General features: G+C 46.0%; 2 protein-coding genes across 3 annotated transcripts; both read right to left on the bottom strand.

Moving 5' to 3' along the window:
* Positions 1–2,782: 2,782 nt before the first annotated feature.
* Positions 2,783–4,973, bottom strand: LOC100279288 (putative cyclin-dependent protein kinase family protein). The gene is made up of 6 exons (NM_001152309.1): positions 4,489–4,973; positions 4,213–4,386; positions 4,047–4,140; positions 3,879–3,948; positions 3,654–3,792; positions 2,783–3,531 (listed from the first exon to the last, which is right to left on the bottom strand). The coding sequence occupies exons 1-6, from the start codon at positions 4,903–4,905 to the stop codon at positions 3,436–3,438; spliced, it is 990 nt and encodes a 329-aa protein (NP_001145781.1). The 5' UTR covers positions 4,906–4,973; the 3' UTR covers positions 2,783–3,435.
* A 1,535-nt stretch (positions 4,974–6,508) lies between these two features.
* Positions 6,509–8,727, bottom strand: LOC100281340 (uncharacterized). 2 transcript variants are annotated; one of them, XR_564316.2, is made up of 9 exons: positions 8,473–8,727; positions 8,219–8,334; positions 8,028–8,093; positions 7,751–7,834; positions 7,568–7,650; positions 7,390–7,473; positions 7,166–7,284; positions 7,023–7,070; positions 6,509–6,875 (listed from the first exon to the last, which is right to left on the bottom strand). XR_564316.2 is itself a non-coding variant. In NM_001372019.1 (9 exons), exons 1-9 carry the CDS (start codon positions 8,622–8,624, stop codon positions 6,849–6,851), a joined length of 771 nt encoding a protein of 256 aa, NP_001358948.1. In that variant the 5' UTR covers positions 8,625–8,691; the 3' UTR covers positions 6,586–6,848. The 2 variants fall into 2 exon arrangements, 1 of the variants encoding a protein (NP_001358948.1); NM_001372019.1 differs by having other exon boundaries at positions 6,586–6,875; positions 7,398–7,473; positions 8,473–8,691.
* Positions 8,728–15,980: the final 7,253 nt, after the last annotated feature.

Raw genomic sequence — 15,980 nt, 5'->3', positions numbered from 1 at the left:
TTGAGTTCGCCGTAGCGTTCTCTCCCTCTCTGCCCAACTCCGGCGACCCTGGAGCCACCCTAGCTCGCGCCAGCCTCAACTCCAGCGACTTCACCGCCGTTGAGATGAACAGCGCCGCCCACAGCCGTTCAACCCCCCTGGTCTGATCCCCTCCATCCGATCTTCATCGCACGACCCAGATCGCAGATACCGCTTCGCGCACGCGCGCCTAACGCCCTGGCCCGCCTGTCAGCGCCCGTGACCCCTAGCGTTGGGCTCGCTCGGTCAATGCGCCCCCCGGTCGCTGACAACCCCTGACCCGCCTGTCCGCACTCGCCCGCCCCCGCGCGCGCGCCCTCGGCCGCAGATCTAATATCAGCCGTTGATTTCAGATCTAACGGTTGAGGGAGCCCGATACCCCTTCGCGTGGTTGTTTTGCGTAAGAAACCCTCGATTTGTTGGAAATAAACTCGTCGTCCCTGGTTTCGCGCGCAGGCCCCTGTAATCTTGCATATTTAACCATGGACTTTTAAATATTCATAGAATTAGACCTAATTTCATATTTTGAATTCCCAGACTTGTTTATTTCATATCTTTTGCATATGAACTCCAAATTTAGTTATTCAATTGCAAAATGTTCATAGGATTATTCTCTGTTTAAATAAAATAGTTCATTTACTATCTGCACATTCTATTTTTTATGATTAAGTATGAACTAATGTAGGTGTAGATTTGTTTATTTAATAAAATAAATAAAAGAAGAATCCTAGAGATTTAAACATGTTTAATCTTGTAAGATTAATAATGTGTATTACATGAATTCATCCCTGGTTTAACTTTTAGGTCACAATAAAATAACTTGAACTAGGTTATGTAATTATGGGCAATATTTAAAGGAATAATAATATATTTCTAAATGAAGTTAGTTTATGTTATAACTCATGTTATACTTTGATCTCATTATCCCTTATTTAGTATTGTGCCTTTTTAAAATGTATTCCTATGTTTGTACATGTATGGTGTGTTGTTCATTTGTACTTTCCAAATATATTGAATGCATGCTCGCTTTATTTAGACAACGAGCAGTCCGAGGTTCCCACATAAAAGCAACTGCTTAAAGCTCAATCCCACATACAGCTAGTCCACTTTAGCCAAACGGGACATTTGTTGAGTACGTTAATGTGTACTCACCCTTGCTTTACACACCACCCCCACCCTAGGTTGTCCCCACTGTACTCAGTGCTCAGGAGGTGATGTTGGCAACATGGAGGACTTTGAGGAGTTCCAGGATTACGATGAGTTTTAGTTTACCTTAGTGGCAAACCCCCAGTCAGCTGCCTGTGTAGGCTTATCATCTACGTTTTGTTTCTCTGCACTTTGATAGTTATGCTAAAGACAATGGTTATGTAATAGACTATGGATGTCTTGGACATCTTGATGTAATTAAGTACCTTTCCGTTATTTAATTTGAGCATTGTGTGATGATGTCCAATTATGTAATCGCTGTGTACGTGAGTTCTGATCCTGGCACGTACATGATTCGCATTCGGTTTGCCTTCCAAAACCGGGTGTGACACTAACCAGCCCTTAAAAAAATGGATCCACATCTTTGCTAATTTAACCAACCCCTTAGATCATACTAGAGTTCTGCTTTCTTCACCGAAGTTGTCTATTTTCTTCTACTGAGATGGGTTGTTGTTCCCTATTTTCTTCTATCTGAACTTGCTGGCTTGTGTTCTGAACTGATCCCTTGTCATGTCTATTTGCCTATAGCCTATATAGGCTAGCTAGCTAGTAGAGTGAGTCAGTTCGTCTAAGGGGGTGTTTGGTTGCTCTTGCTAAAGTTTAGCCTGGGTCACATCAAGCGTTTGACTTTTAAATAGGAGTATGAAATATAGACCCAACCAACTGGACTAGATTCATCTCGTCTTTTAATCTTCGGCTGACAAATTAGTTTTATAATCCGACTACATTTAATACCCGGAACGGAGGTTCAAACATTCGATGGGACAGGGGCTAAATTTTAGCGGGGTGTAACCAAACACCCCCTAATAAAGGTTCATCTACCAAGTATTTGTTCATCATGATCCAGTGTTTTATATAAGTTGTCTCATATGGTGGCACCCCCCCCCCCCCCCGAGTTAAATAAGTCTGTGCCTTTCTCTACATTCTGTCTGCCTTATGTTCTGTGTCATGACGATCGGCTCGAATCCATATGTGGCAATTGTTCCTAGTTAAATACAAAATTGGAGCCACATCTTTGTTTAACCATTTAACTTGCTAATTTAACCAACCAACCCCTTAGATCATATAGAGTTGTGTTAGGGGGTGTTTGGTTGCTTTTGCTAAAGTTTAGCCCGGGTCACATCAAGCGTTTGACTTTTAAATAGGAGTATGAAATATAGACCCAACCAACTGGACTAGATTCGTCTCGTCTTTTAATCTTCGGCTGACAAATTAGTTTTATAATCCGACTACATTTAATACACAGAATGGAGGTTCAAACATTCGATGGGACATGGGCTAGATTTTAGCGGGGTGTAACCAAACACCCCCTTAATTTTCTGCTTTCTTCACTGATCTATGCGAGGTGTTACAGGATAAAGCTACTTTTAGTTTATTTGGAGCTATGGAAGTATGGAACAGTATGTTCTTCTCACAATGATGATGGCTTGCTCCTCTTCTACACGTCCATGTTTCAAGGCTACCATTGCCAAACATTTGTTGTGATTCTATCTGACTTTGCTCTAGGATTCTGTTTGGTTGGAAACATGTGTCTGATAAAGATAATGGTAGAAAGCTTGCTAACTTCACATCTAATTGATTTTATCGTACACTTTGATTGTACTATAAAATGGTAATACATACATCGTCATAAAAATGTACAGTCACAAGTTTAACATTTGCGCTGAGTAAGTCGTACGAAACAGGGATTATTTGAACTAAAAGTGATTTCTGGGTGTATGTGTGTGTGTGGTTTCATCGATAACGGTCTCCATCTCTTGCCCGGCATCGGTACGACATCCTGTCACTCTTGTAATTTACATCCTGTCACAAATTGTTCTCAGGGAAAAAAAAGATCTCAATGCAGCAAGAAGGCTTGTCTATAGAACGCTGATGCACTCTTTGCCCTGTCGAGAGAGTGACGAACCTTGCCTGCCTGTTGCCCATACCCAAATGCCCCCACCGGCTCTAGGATTCTTGCTGGTATAACGAATGAATGACCAGGTAGACATCAAAGTTTCATCAGTAATCCTAGAAACATAACATTTCCATCCATCACCAGCCAAAGCGAACGGTTCACAGCACACACGACACGAACATCAACTAGAGAACAGAAAGTAGGCTGTGCCCTGGTAGCAAAAGAATTGCTTCAGGGCAATCATGCTCGACACGACGACACACACGTATATATATGTCAACTCGTGAGGGCGGGCCCTTGGTGGATCGCTTCAGTCAGTGCGCATCTCCCTTCCTCACATCTTTGAAGTAGGGGTGCTCCAGGGCCTTCTTCGCGGGGATCCGCTTCGCCGGCTCGTATTCCAGCAATTTCTGCAGCAGACCAACAAAAGCAATAAGAATATGAATATGCAACCCCTTCCTCACAGATATAATATTAGCTCTTCTCAGCCACCACCGCTGCGAGATTCACTGCTGAGTGAGTGAGTACTGACCTCAAGAAGATCGTAGCCATCAGCGTCGAGGCCGGGCACAAGAGCAGACAGCTTCGTCGGCTTCCACTGGGGGTACTCGTGCCAGTTGGGCAGCTTGCCGACGCCTGGCCACACCTGTTCGTTTGGGGTGCCAAGCAACCTGCCGTCCCAGGAAGCAAGATGGATCGCCGTCAGTACAGAGACACACACCGAGAGTTTCGGTAAACAAGCAATGGACTGTGTTACTTGAAGATGTGGAGCAGCTGCTGCAGCTCCGAGTCGCCAGGGAAAAGTGGCTGGTTAGTGACCAGCTCGGCTGCAATTTACACCAGGTTAGAGTATGTAATATGTGTCGGTGTGGATTCTAAAGCACTCTGCATTGAGCGGTGGTGTCTGAGTTCATCGAGACCGTACCGAAAATGCAGCCAACGGACCATATGTCAACCGGGGTGGAGTAGTGCGTGGCTCCAAGCAGAATCTCGGGGGCCCTGTACCACAGGGTAAGTATCTGCAGCAACGTTTCAGGTTAATTAATCGGATCCAAGAACAAGGATCATCCGTGCGGCTGATGGAAACCGACCTCGTGGGTGTACTTCTTCACCGGGACGGTGATGGCGCGGCTGAGGCCGAGGTCGGCGATCTTGAGCGCCATGGTCTTGCGGTCCATGAGGAGGTTGTGCGGCTTGAGGTCCCGGTGCAGCACCCCGCGGCCGTGGACGAAGGCCACGCCCTTGCAGAGCTGGTACATCAGGATCTGCGGGCACAAACATGGGTGACGCATTTGAACAAACACCTGGCATGCAGCGCGCTGGGATGGAGACGGTGGAAGAGAGGGGGCAGGAAACCACTCGTATACCTTGACGGTGGCCGCGGGGATCTTCTCGTTGTTGCTGCGGTGTCCCCGGATGAACTTCTTGAGGTCGGTGTCCATGTACTCGAAGACCAGGTAGAGGATGGTCTGCCCCTCCTTATTCACGCCCTGCTTGAGGTCCAGCAGGCGCACCACGTGCGGGTCCTGCGACAGCATCCGCAGCAAGGAGACCTCCCGCATCGCGGTGGGGGGCACGCCCTCGTCGTCCTCGGGGAGCCGCGTCTTCTTCAGCGCCACGATCCGCCCCGTCGCCTTCTCCCGCGCCCTGTACACCTTCCCGTAGGTCCCCTCTCCGACCTTCTCCAGCTTCTCGTAGAGGTCCATCGCGCGCTGCCCACCGCCAGTAGTCGTGCTCGGCGCCGCCGCCACCGCCGGTTTCGCCTGGTGCTGGATCGTCGCCATCGTGGGGATCCGGCTCTCGCGTGCGCGGTGGGGGGTTGAGTTGCTCGTCGGAGAGGCGTCGGTCGGTGATCGCGTGGTGGAGTAGGGTTTGGGGGATTGTTGGCGGACGATTTGTATGCGGGAGGGAGCGGAGGAGTGGGCCAGTGGGGAAGAGTGCCGTTTGAGAGGGAGGCGCTCCAACGGCTTCTTTTTTTTTGGGGGGGGGGGGGGGGGGGGGGGGGGGGAGGAATTACGAATTTGGAACCGCCCGCGCTTTCGGTACATAGAATAGACTGGAGGCGCACGAGTGGGCCGTTGTTTGCTTTCGCATGAATCAGGCTCATGTCATATAGAGTCCACAAATCAAAAAATTGTAGAGCCCATGATGTCATTTTTTCCTTTTTAGTAAATTACATGGAATTCTTACTTAAAAGTAAATTTCATGGAATTTTAAACTTTTCTGAAAATAATTGTACGGAAAATAAAATACTATATAATTGGTCCTGCTTGAAATTGCGGGAAGTAAACTCCACCGACTGAGCTAGCGGGATTCCTGTTACCGCCCATTTGAATTGTTGAAATTCACTTTCCCGCAAGGCTAAACTTAAAATATCATAATTTTCATGGCTGGTATTGGATGAAGTTACAATTTATATGCAAAAATGTAATAAAAAAGAGATCTATAAATATATAGTTTATGCTTTTTCCCAATTGATGTCCTTTTGAAACTTAAAAATATATAGTATTAAAAAATATATATGTATATCTGAACATTAGGTTGGCAATTCAGGTATAAAAGATGGTTTAAACACAAAAATGAAATAACAATATCTGTTTATACACTATATGAGGTTATATGAATAGTTATTGTTTTTTGAAAAAAAAATATATGTCGCACTAGTTCTGGAAAAATCATGATAACTTTTCACACCCTTACATAGCACATCTTTATAAAAATTATGATCTTTTAATATAGTCTCATAAAAAGTCACGTGTGCTCTGCTCAGCGGATGATTGTTAGACGAAAGGTCTAGATTGATTTTATGCATATGCGCACAAAGGTGGTCTTATGTATAAGATACGTTTCCTTGAAGAAAATAATATAGAGAGAAGTAAGCAATGTATTTAGTGATATTCATTCTTTTAGGGAAACTAGCAGGACCTAGAGAAATTAACAAGACCGAGGCCAAAACGAAATAGAAAAGAACTTAACAGCAACCACACATTGCACCAGTATCATAGATACCGTTGGTCAATTTTTTATTAATTTATTTAATTATAAACTTATAACAATCTGACTTTGCAGTTGACCCAGGTATCTTTATATCTGTCTACGGAGAGAGTACTAATAGGGTGTTTGGTTTCTAGGGACTAATTTTTAGTCTCTACATTTTATTTCATTTTAGTTCTAAAATTGTCAAATATAAAAACTAAAACAGTTTTAGTTTTTATATTTGACAATTTTAGAACTAAAATGAAATAAAATAAATAGACTAAATATTAGTCCCTAAAACCAAACACCCCCTAACTTTGCTTTTTTATTATTATCCAGCTCAAGAAACAAAGCCATTTGCTTGTTTTGAAGCCAAGTTACAGGAACCTTGGCCCTTTTGGAATGCAAGAGTTTCGGAGGAATCATATAGGATTTCACATGGAAATGAGAGGGCATTTGCCTTGAAAAGAGAATAAAAAAGGCAGCAGTGTTACACATGAGTTATTAATAAAAAAAAAGCATGCATTTGTATCCACCTCAACAGGCAGAAAACATATACTCTGCATATTGGCAGTGTTACAGTGCTCAAGAATTGGAATAGGGCAATAGGCACATGCCTTGTCTTGTCTCATCGAAATGGCAAGGTGTCAATTTTCGGGCACAACATGTTGCTGGACCTCTCCGCATACATATTTAGGGTTTATGTACCGTGGGCGGCTGCTGCTGCTGGTGCTGGATGACATCGCATCTTTCATGTCAGCCTGAACGATCCAACAGCCTGCAAAATGGTAGTGAGGGAGGGGGGGAAGAAGATCAGGAAGCATGAACCAACCCATACTGCAAAAGGGTAAGGGGGGAAGAAAAGAAGAACAGGGAGGGCAGAATGCCCAGAATCGATCGACACGGGATCGTCTCACTCTCACACCTTCTCTATCTGAGGCCTGTACTTCTCCGAGTCATCGTCGTCGATGTACTGCGTGCAACGAGACAGACAAACAGCGTTCATTGGAGCTGCCACTGCCAGTCCAGCTGTGAGGTTCAAGTCGTTGTAGCAGGAGCGCGGCTCACCTGGCCCGTCACAGTGTAGAGGCGGTTGTACCAGCCGTTGAAGGCCATCCCGATGGCCGAGACGATGTGGCGCCGTCGCTCGCCGGGGTTCTGCAGCGTGTACTCCAGGTAGTACAGGCCTGCATACATGCAACACGCGGTCAGCAAGCAATGATTAAGCGCTGCTGCGTTCCTAATCCTTCCGTCCAGCAGTCAATCGGTCCTGCTACGAGCTATGGTAGTACCGTAGTACCGTTTGCCGCCCTGGAGTCGATGAGCTTGGCGGCGAGCCCCGGCGGCCTCTGCCAGCTCCTGTCCAGGCCGTTCACCTGCGTGTGCTCTCACTTGTCTGTCACGGCTTACGCATTGGTTTTGGTTGGTGCCAAATCAGCCAGCAATGTTCAGACAGAGGCGGGCACGTACCAGACCCTCGGCGAAGGCATCGACGTCGCCGAAGGACTTGAGGCTGGTGAAGTCCGGCCCGATCCCGGTGATGGCGACGCTGACTGGCGGCGAGGGAAGAAGAGAGAGAGATAGAGACGCAGAAGCCCGTCAACGAGAGCTACTCCACGAACGAAACCGAGACTGACGGACGGCGTCGCGTACCATTGGAGTCGGTGGCGGCCTGCTCGGGGTAGAACGCCGTGACAGACTTGATGCCGCTGGCCTCGCCGGCGCCGACCAGCCAGCCTGCAGACACACGCGCACAGAGCTTTATATATAGCCTGTCGCCATTGCCACCAAATTAAATTCTGCCAGCTGATCTCGACTCATTTTGCATTATTGGATACAGACAAGGAAACTGAATGAAGGTGCGCTCCGACTCCGACGACGACTAATGGAAGGCCGGGGGCCGGGGGGAAGAAATCGCGTGCGTGCGTACCTTGCGGAACTTGAATGCTGAACTTGTTGGCCTCATCCTCGTACGTAGTGAAGCCCTCCTGCGACTCTTAATTACCCACCCCCGCCGACCAAAACTGTAGCAATAAGCATATATGCATGTATACGCGGCCGGAACACCAGCAAGCATGGACACGGCAGCGACGAGAACTGAGAGCGTAGGCGCTGCTGTACCGGCGGTGGCCTCGTCCGCCAGAGCGCCGGCAGGGGCGAGCAGCGGCGGCGTCGCGGCGGAGAAGACGATGCCGAGCAATAAGGCGTCCCTCCGGCCCAGCAGCCCCTCCTCTACCCTGACAACCACATATAAGACACAAGTAATAATACATCATGGCGCGCGCGCGTACGTCATCCGGAGCTCCTCGAGCAGCGGTGACGCCGAATTGTGCCGGCGAGCGAGGTGCGCGCCGATAGGAGACTGAGGTGTGTACCGAGCAGAGCGGCAGTGGCAGACTGTCGTCGCTGCTGCCTGCTGCAACCTCCTGCTGCCGCTGGTGGGCTTGCGCGTGATGAAGGACGGCAGCGAAGAGAGGGCGCCGGCTGCGGCCGGGCAGATGGAGGCGGTGCTGGTCACGGCAGCCATGCGGTGCCGCAGCTAGCGCGGGACGCTGGTGGTGGTTGGCTCGCCGTTGTCTTTGCGGGAGATTTTGTTGGATCCGTATGTGTGGCAACGGGGCACCGTGCCGTGCGCCGGGTACTCGCTTTGTGGCCGCCGCGTTCCTGCGGCTGCGGCTCACAGGAGTGGGCCACCGGCCGAGTGCGGCCTGGGACGTCCGATCTTGACCGGACGATTGGAACATGCCCACGCCCTTTTTTAAAGTAAAGGGATGAGTAGAACAGAGAAGCTGGCCAGGATGACACAAGGTACATGTTGTTGATACCCTTCATTCACAGAAGGCAAGAAGCCGAGTTCTCCCAACAACTGTTGTTTCTGGTGTCCATGGATTCTACTCAAGCTGTTGTTTGTTAATGAGCTGCGATCGGTGTGCACACGAACTTTCTCGAATTGGTTTGAACTGGGAGCCGGAACGGTCGCATGTTTGCACTGATCTCCTTCTCAAACTTGGTAAAATGCCTGAAGCCTGACGATGTATTTAAATGATCCTACCTACAAATAATAAAGCGCAGACCCCGCTTCAAAAAAGAAAAGAAAAGAAAAGCAAACACACGCATCACATGCAAATTATCTCCACCGGTTTGTCTCTGAGCCCATCATTGTGCTCCAATCTCGGGCAATCTTAAATCATTCGGCAAGGACGTGTTTCTTTCTCCCTGCTTTTGTGCCCTTTTTATAATGAATAATTAATTCCAGCCTTTCACAGTTTCATGCATACAGCTTTACAAGTAAAAATTAAACTCTATAAAACAACTATAAAAAGATAGAGAAATATTTAATCAGCCACAATTCTAGCATTGGATCTTCATCAATGACGTACGAAGATCTCCATGGCCACCATTTCCAAGGATTGGGAGATGTTGAGAGATTCTTGGTGTGATTCTTCCTTCTGAATTAGTCTTCAAAATCGGAAGCAATGCGTTCCTCTAAAAATAACTTGCAGAATTGATGATATTGGTTTATGATTAAAAACGATGTCATTGTGGCAGAGCCAAATGGACCAAAACATCGCCGCAACTCTAATCAAAATATTTTTATGTGTATTTTTTGTTAGATTCTCAACCTTCCATAATATGATTAATACTAGAGGGTCTGTCTATATGGAAGGCAAAGAAAATGGTTCTCCGTATATTTCTAGTAAGTTAACAATCAAAGAGAAGATGTTGAATACTTGCATTTTCATTAAGAAAATTGCACTTCAAACATCCCTTCTATCTTCATTTTGCTATGTTATCTTTTGTAAGAGTCACTCCTATCTGTAAATACCATAGATTTTTTTTTTAATTTTGAACAGGAACTTTAGTTTCCAAAGCAAAGCGTCGCGATTTCGAGGAGGGTTGTGCATAAAAATAAAGTACATAGACTGCACAGAAAAAGACTATCATATTGAGCCCCCAAATAAATCTATCTTTCGTAGGACCCAAATTAATGCGGCCAACAAAAACGACAAATTATGCTCTCCTTTGTGTCTACCATGCATATGCACCATTGGAACTGGGAAATTGTCCCCACGACGACTTTGCATTCATCCATAATCCATTCCTCCCAAGAAATTTATTGTGTTCTTCAATTGACAGACTTTAAGACTCACTACAAATCTTGATAAATACGCGCGCGTGCATGTGATCATGCATGCTTGAACTCGTGAAGAAAACATACCTTCTTCCTCCACTAGCAGCAGCAACCCAATTCTCTCTGTCTAAAGCCGCCGCGGCAGCAGTCGAGAGCCGAAAGATTCCAGAACAGAGAGCGATGTGGCGCTAAGTCGCTGGCGGTCGTTCCTACCCACCACCAACTCTCCAGTTTTCCCCTCTATCTTTTCTTTTCGGGTCTCTGTCAAGCTCGTGTTCGACGGACAGGAACCACTTGGATTATTAATCACAATAGAATAGTGTCACGCTGAGAAAACTAGGGCACATGTTCTCCGACCACGGCGTGTTCGTGTTCGGACTTGCTCCTGTGATCATGTCTTATCTCCTTGAGATCATGTTTCTGTTAGTAACCACTAGATCAAAACACAGATGTAGAATGTACCTTATCAAATTCGATGTTGTCATGTTCGTCGGTGAAGTTCTACGCTAAGGCACCAATGTTCGAGGAAGCGAGATCGATGTCGGCGATTGACTTCCTGTTGCGGACAATTTTCCCTTGAGATGAATCTAGGGTTTGACTGAGGTGGAAAACCGAAGACAATGTTTGTGAACCTCGTACTAAGCTGTCAACCTCCACCTCTCTATTTATAGGTTACACAATACGGACCCACCAACCTTGTCTTGCGCCGGACACCCCCGATCTAGGCGCGAGGTCAAGGGCCCAATTCACCATTGGGCTAACTGATGGAGATCAATTCCAACATTCTCCCCCTTGATCTTATCTTATACTTTGAACATCATACCTTTTAATTCTTTTCTTATTCCATTACAGAATAGTGCATAGAGCATGCTTTGTTGTCACGATCAATCGCCGATAGATTTAACAACTACAATACATGTATGTGTTTTGAAATAGATCTTTTAACTTTAGGCCCTTTTATTGTCCAGAAAACATAGCCTATACCATAAACCCATGCTGATTGTGTTTTCTCTGAACGCACTAGGTGGTAAGCCTTTAGTAAGCGAATCCGCAAGCACTTGCCTGTTACTTATATGTTCAATACTTTTCATGTGTTCCAAACTTTCTCCTTTACAACGCATAACTTTGTGTGAAAGGGAAATGTGCCCTTGGGCCATTTCTAGTATATTTTGGTGATTAAGTGTCCAACACATATTAAGTGGGTGATTATATGCCATATGATGAATGAAGTGTAAATCAACAAGAAGGTATGTTTCTAGACTTAGTTCATTGGTTGTGTATTAATATATTTGTCTAAGTGCTAGAATCAGAGAAAAGAGAAAGAGAAAAGGACTTGGCTGGTATAGCCAAGACTCAGCTCGGTCTGGCACACCGGACTGTCTGGTGGTGCACCGGACAGTGTCCGGTGTGCCAGGCCAGCTCCGGCGAACTAGCCACTCTCGGGAAAACTTCAGCGGTGTACGACTATAATTCACCGGATTATCCGGTGGTGCACCGGACTGTCCGGTGAGCCAACGGCCGCCGGCGCAATGGTCGGTCGCCAAATCCGCGGGGCGACGCGTGGCCCGCTCCAACGGTCGACAGGGGGCACCGGACTGTCCGGTGTGCACCGGACAGTGTCCGGTGCGCCAACTGCCACCAATCTGCAACGGTCGGCTGCGCCCGATTTGGAAGGGAATCGGGCACCGGACATGAACAGTAGCTATCCGGTGGCACACCGGACTGTCCGGTGCGCCACCCGATAGAAGGCAACTTTAGCCTTCCAAGATTGCCTCTAACGGCTCCTAACTGCCTTGGGGCTATAAAAGGGACCCCTAGGCGCATGGAGGAGGCATCCAAGCATTCCTTGATCATTCCTAAGCACCAAGACTCCATTCTCACGCATTCGATTCTTTGAGATAGTGACTTGAGCCCCATTTGAGTAGAGAACTCATCAAGTTGTGTTGTGAGCTCAAGTTGTGGCTTTGTGTGCGTGATTGTGCTCCTGTTTTTGAGTCTTGTGTGGGTTGCTCTCCCCTCCCTTACTTCTGTGCTTCTTTGTGATCATTAATTGTAAGGGCGAGAGGCTCCAAGTTGTGGAGATTCCTCGCAAACGGGAGAAAGTATAAGAAAGGAAAACACTGTGGTATTCAAGTTGATCATTGGATCACTTGAAAGGGGTTGAGTGCAACCCTCGTCCATTGGGACGCCACAACGTGGAGTAGGCAAGTGTTATACTTGGCCGAACCACGAGATAAATCACCGTGTCTTTTGTGTTGTCTTTCTTTGTGACCATTGTGTTTCACAAAAGCTCGGTCCTTAGCCACTTGGTCCTATTGCACTAACTCTTAACCAAGTTTTGTGGCTACAAGTATTTGATTTTTATAGGATCACCTATTCACCCCCCCTCTAGGTGCTCTCAATTGGTATCAGAGCCGTTCTCTTCACGAAAGGGACTAATCGCCCGAAGAGATGGATCCTAAGGGAAAGGGGATGATGGTCAATGATAAGGAGAAGGAGTCCATCTTCAACGAGCCAAGAGACAATAAGCCCACTGACTCTGGCTCGAGTCACAAGAAGGACGGGAAGAAGAAGAGGCACATCAAGAAGATTGTCTACTACGACAGGGATGAGTCTTCTTCTTCCCCAAGAGACGATGACAACGACGAGAAAAAGAAACCGGTTAACTCAAACTTTTCATTTGATTATTCTCATATTTCGTATAATTCCAATGCCCATTTGCTCTCTATTCCTCTTGGTAAACCTCCACACTTTGATGGAGAGGACTACGCTTTTTGGAGTCACAAAATGCGTAGTCACCTTTTCTCTCTTCATCCTAGTATTTGGGAGGTAGTTGAAAACGGAATGCATTTTGATAGTACTGACAACCCCGTTTTCATTAATGAGCAAATCCATAAAAATGCACAAGCTACCACTGTTTTGCTAGCATCCTTGTGTAGGGATGAGTACAATAAGGTGAGCGGCTTGGACAACGCCAAGCAAATCTAGGACACCCTCAAGATTTCTCATGAGGGGAACGACGCCACCATGATCACCAAAATGGAGTTGGTGGAAGGCGAGCTAGGAAGGTTTGCCATGATCAGGTGAGAGGAGCCAACGCAAACGTACAACAGGCTCAAGACCCTGGTCAATCAGATCAGGAGCTATGGAAGCACGAGATGGACGGACCATGACGTCGTCCGACTTATGCTCAGGTCTTTTACTGTTATTGATCGTCATCTTGTGAACCTCATCCGTGAAAATCCCAGGTACACAAAGATGACTCTCGAGGAGATTCTTGGGAAATTTGTGAGCGGGCGGATGATGGTGAAGGAAGCGCGATACGTTGATGATGCTCTCAATGGCCCTCTACCCATCTACGAGCCTCAACCGGTTGCTCTCAAAGCAACAAGCAGCAGGGAGGCGCTACCTAGCAAAGTGGCACAAATTGAGACGGTCGGGCTAAACGAGGATGAGATGGCCCTAATCATAAAGCGCTTCAAGACCACATTGAAAGGACGCAAGGAGTATCCTAACAAGAACAAGGCAAAGGGAAAGCGCTCCTGCTTCAAGTGCGGTAAGACTGGTCATTTTATAGCAAATTGTCCTAATAACTCTAGTGATCAGGAACAAGGAAAGGGCGGGAAGAAAGAGAAGAAAAAGAGCTATAGGAAGGCAAAGGGCGAGGCACACATCGGAAAGGAATGGGACTCGGAATGCTCATCTTCCAATTCCGACGACGAAGGACTCGCTGCCTCAGCCTTCAACAAGCTCTCTCTCTTCCCCAACGAACGCCACACCTGCCTAATGGCAAAGGAGAAAAAGGTAAGCGTTCGAGAAACTCCTAAGTATACTACTTCAAGTGATGATGACTCTAGCGATGATGAAGTAGATTATACCGATTTATTTAAAGGTTTAGATAGAGCAAAGGTAGATAAAATTAATGAATTAATTGATGCCTTAAATGAAAAGGATAGTCTTTTAGAGAAGCAAGAAGACAATTTGTATGAAGAGCATGACAAATTTGTTTGTGTACAAAAATCTCTTGCTTTAGAAACTAGAAGAAATGAAATTCTATCTTCTGAAATATCTGCCTGCCATGAGTCTATTTTTAGATTAAAGAGTGTTAATGATGAATTAAATGCCAAGCTTGAGGTAGCCAATAAATCTAGTTCATGTGTAGAACATGTTGTAATTTGCAATAGATGCAAGGATTTTAATGTTGATGCATGTGATGAACATTTAGTTTCCATTTCTAAATTAAATGATGAAGAAGCAAGTCTTAATGCTCAACTTAAGACTTGCAAAAGTGACTTTGATAAATTAAAATTTGCTAGGGATACCTACACGGTTGGTAGACACCCCTCAATTAAGGATGGGCTTGGCTTTCGAAAGGAAGCCAAGAACTTAACAAGCCAAAGGGATCCCATTCCCATCAAGGAGAAAGGGAAGGCCCCTATGGCTAATAGTGCTCAAAGGAATCATGCTTTCATCTATAGTGATAGAAAATTTTCTAGAAATGCTCATAGGAGTTATGCTTATGATTCACATGCTATGATTGCTTCAAGTTCTTCTTTTGTGCATGGTAGAAATATGCCTAGGAAAAATGTTGTTCATCATATGCCTAGGAAAGTATGTAATGAACCCTCTACAATCTACCATGCTTGCAATACTTCTTTTACAATTTGTTGTAAGAATAAGAAAGTGGTTGCTAGGAAGTTGGGGGCCAAGTGCAAGGGAGACAAGACTTGCATTTGGGTCCCAAAGACTACTGTGACTAACCTTGTAGGACCCAACAAGAGTTGGGTACCTAAAACCCAAGCATAAATTATCTTGCAGGTTTATGCATCCGGGGGCTCAAGCTGGATTATCGACAGCGGATCCACAAACCACATGACGGGGGAGAAGAAGATGTTCACCTCCTACGTCAAGAACAAGGATTCCCAGGATACGATTATCTTTGGAGATGGGAACCAAGGCAAGGTCAAAGGCTTGGGCAAGATAGCCATCACAAATGAGCACTCTATCTCTAATGTATTTTTAGTAGAGTCGCTAGGCTATAATCTCCTGTCTATTAGTCAATTGTGCCACATGGGCTACAATTGTTTGTTTACAAATGTTGATGTATATGTCTTTAGAAGGAGTGATGGTTCATTAGCATTTAAGGGTGTACTAGATGACAAACTCTACTTAGTTGATTTTTCGAAAGAGGAGGCCGATCTAGATGCATGCTTAATTGCTAAGACTAGTATGGGCTGGCTGTGGCATCACCGTCTAGCACATGTTGGGATAAAGAACATTCACAAACTTCTAAAGGGAGAGCATGTGTTAGGACTAACCAATGTATGCTTCGAAAAGGATAGACCTTGTGCAGCTTGTCAGGTAGGAAAACAGGTGGGAAGCACTCATCACAACAAGAATGTGATGACTACATCAAGACCACTAGAGTTACTACATATGGACCTCTTCGGACCCGTCGCCTACCTTAGCATCGGGGGAAGTAAGTATGGTCTTGTTATTGTTGATGATTTTTCCCGCTTCACTTGGGTATTCTTTTTGCAAGATAAATCAGAAACCCAAGGGACCCTCAAGCGCTTTCTAAGGCGAGCTCAAAACGAATTTGAGCTCAAGGTGAAAAAGATTAGAAGCGACAACGGGTCCGAGTTCAAGAATCTTCAAGTGGAGGAATACCTTGAGGAGGAAGGGATCAAGCACGAGTTCTCCGCTCCCTACACACCACAGCAAAACGGTGTGGTAGAGAGGAAGAACAGG

The sequence above is a fragment of the Zea mays genome, chromosome 1, assembly GCF_902167145.1.
Source record: "Zea mays cultivar B73 chromosome 1, Zm-B73-REFERENCE-NAM-5.0, whole genome shotgun sequence".
NCBI classification, from domain to species: domain Eukaryota; kingdom Viridiplantae; phylum Streptophyta; class Magnoliopsida; order Poales; family Poaceae; genus Zea; species Zea mays.
Note: the sequence above shows the minus strand (reverse complement) of the source record. Positions and strands in the feature narration are given on the sequence as shown.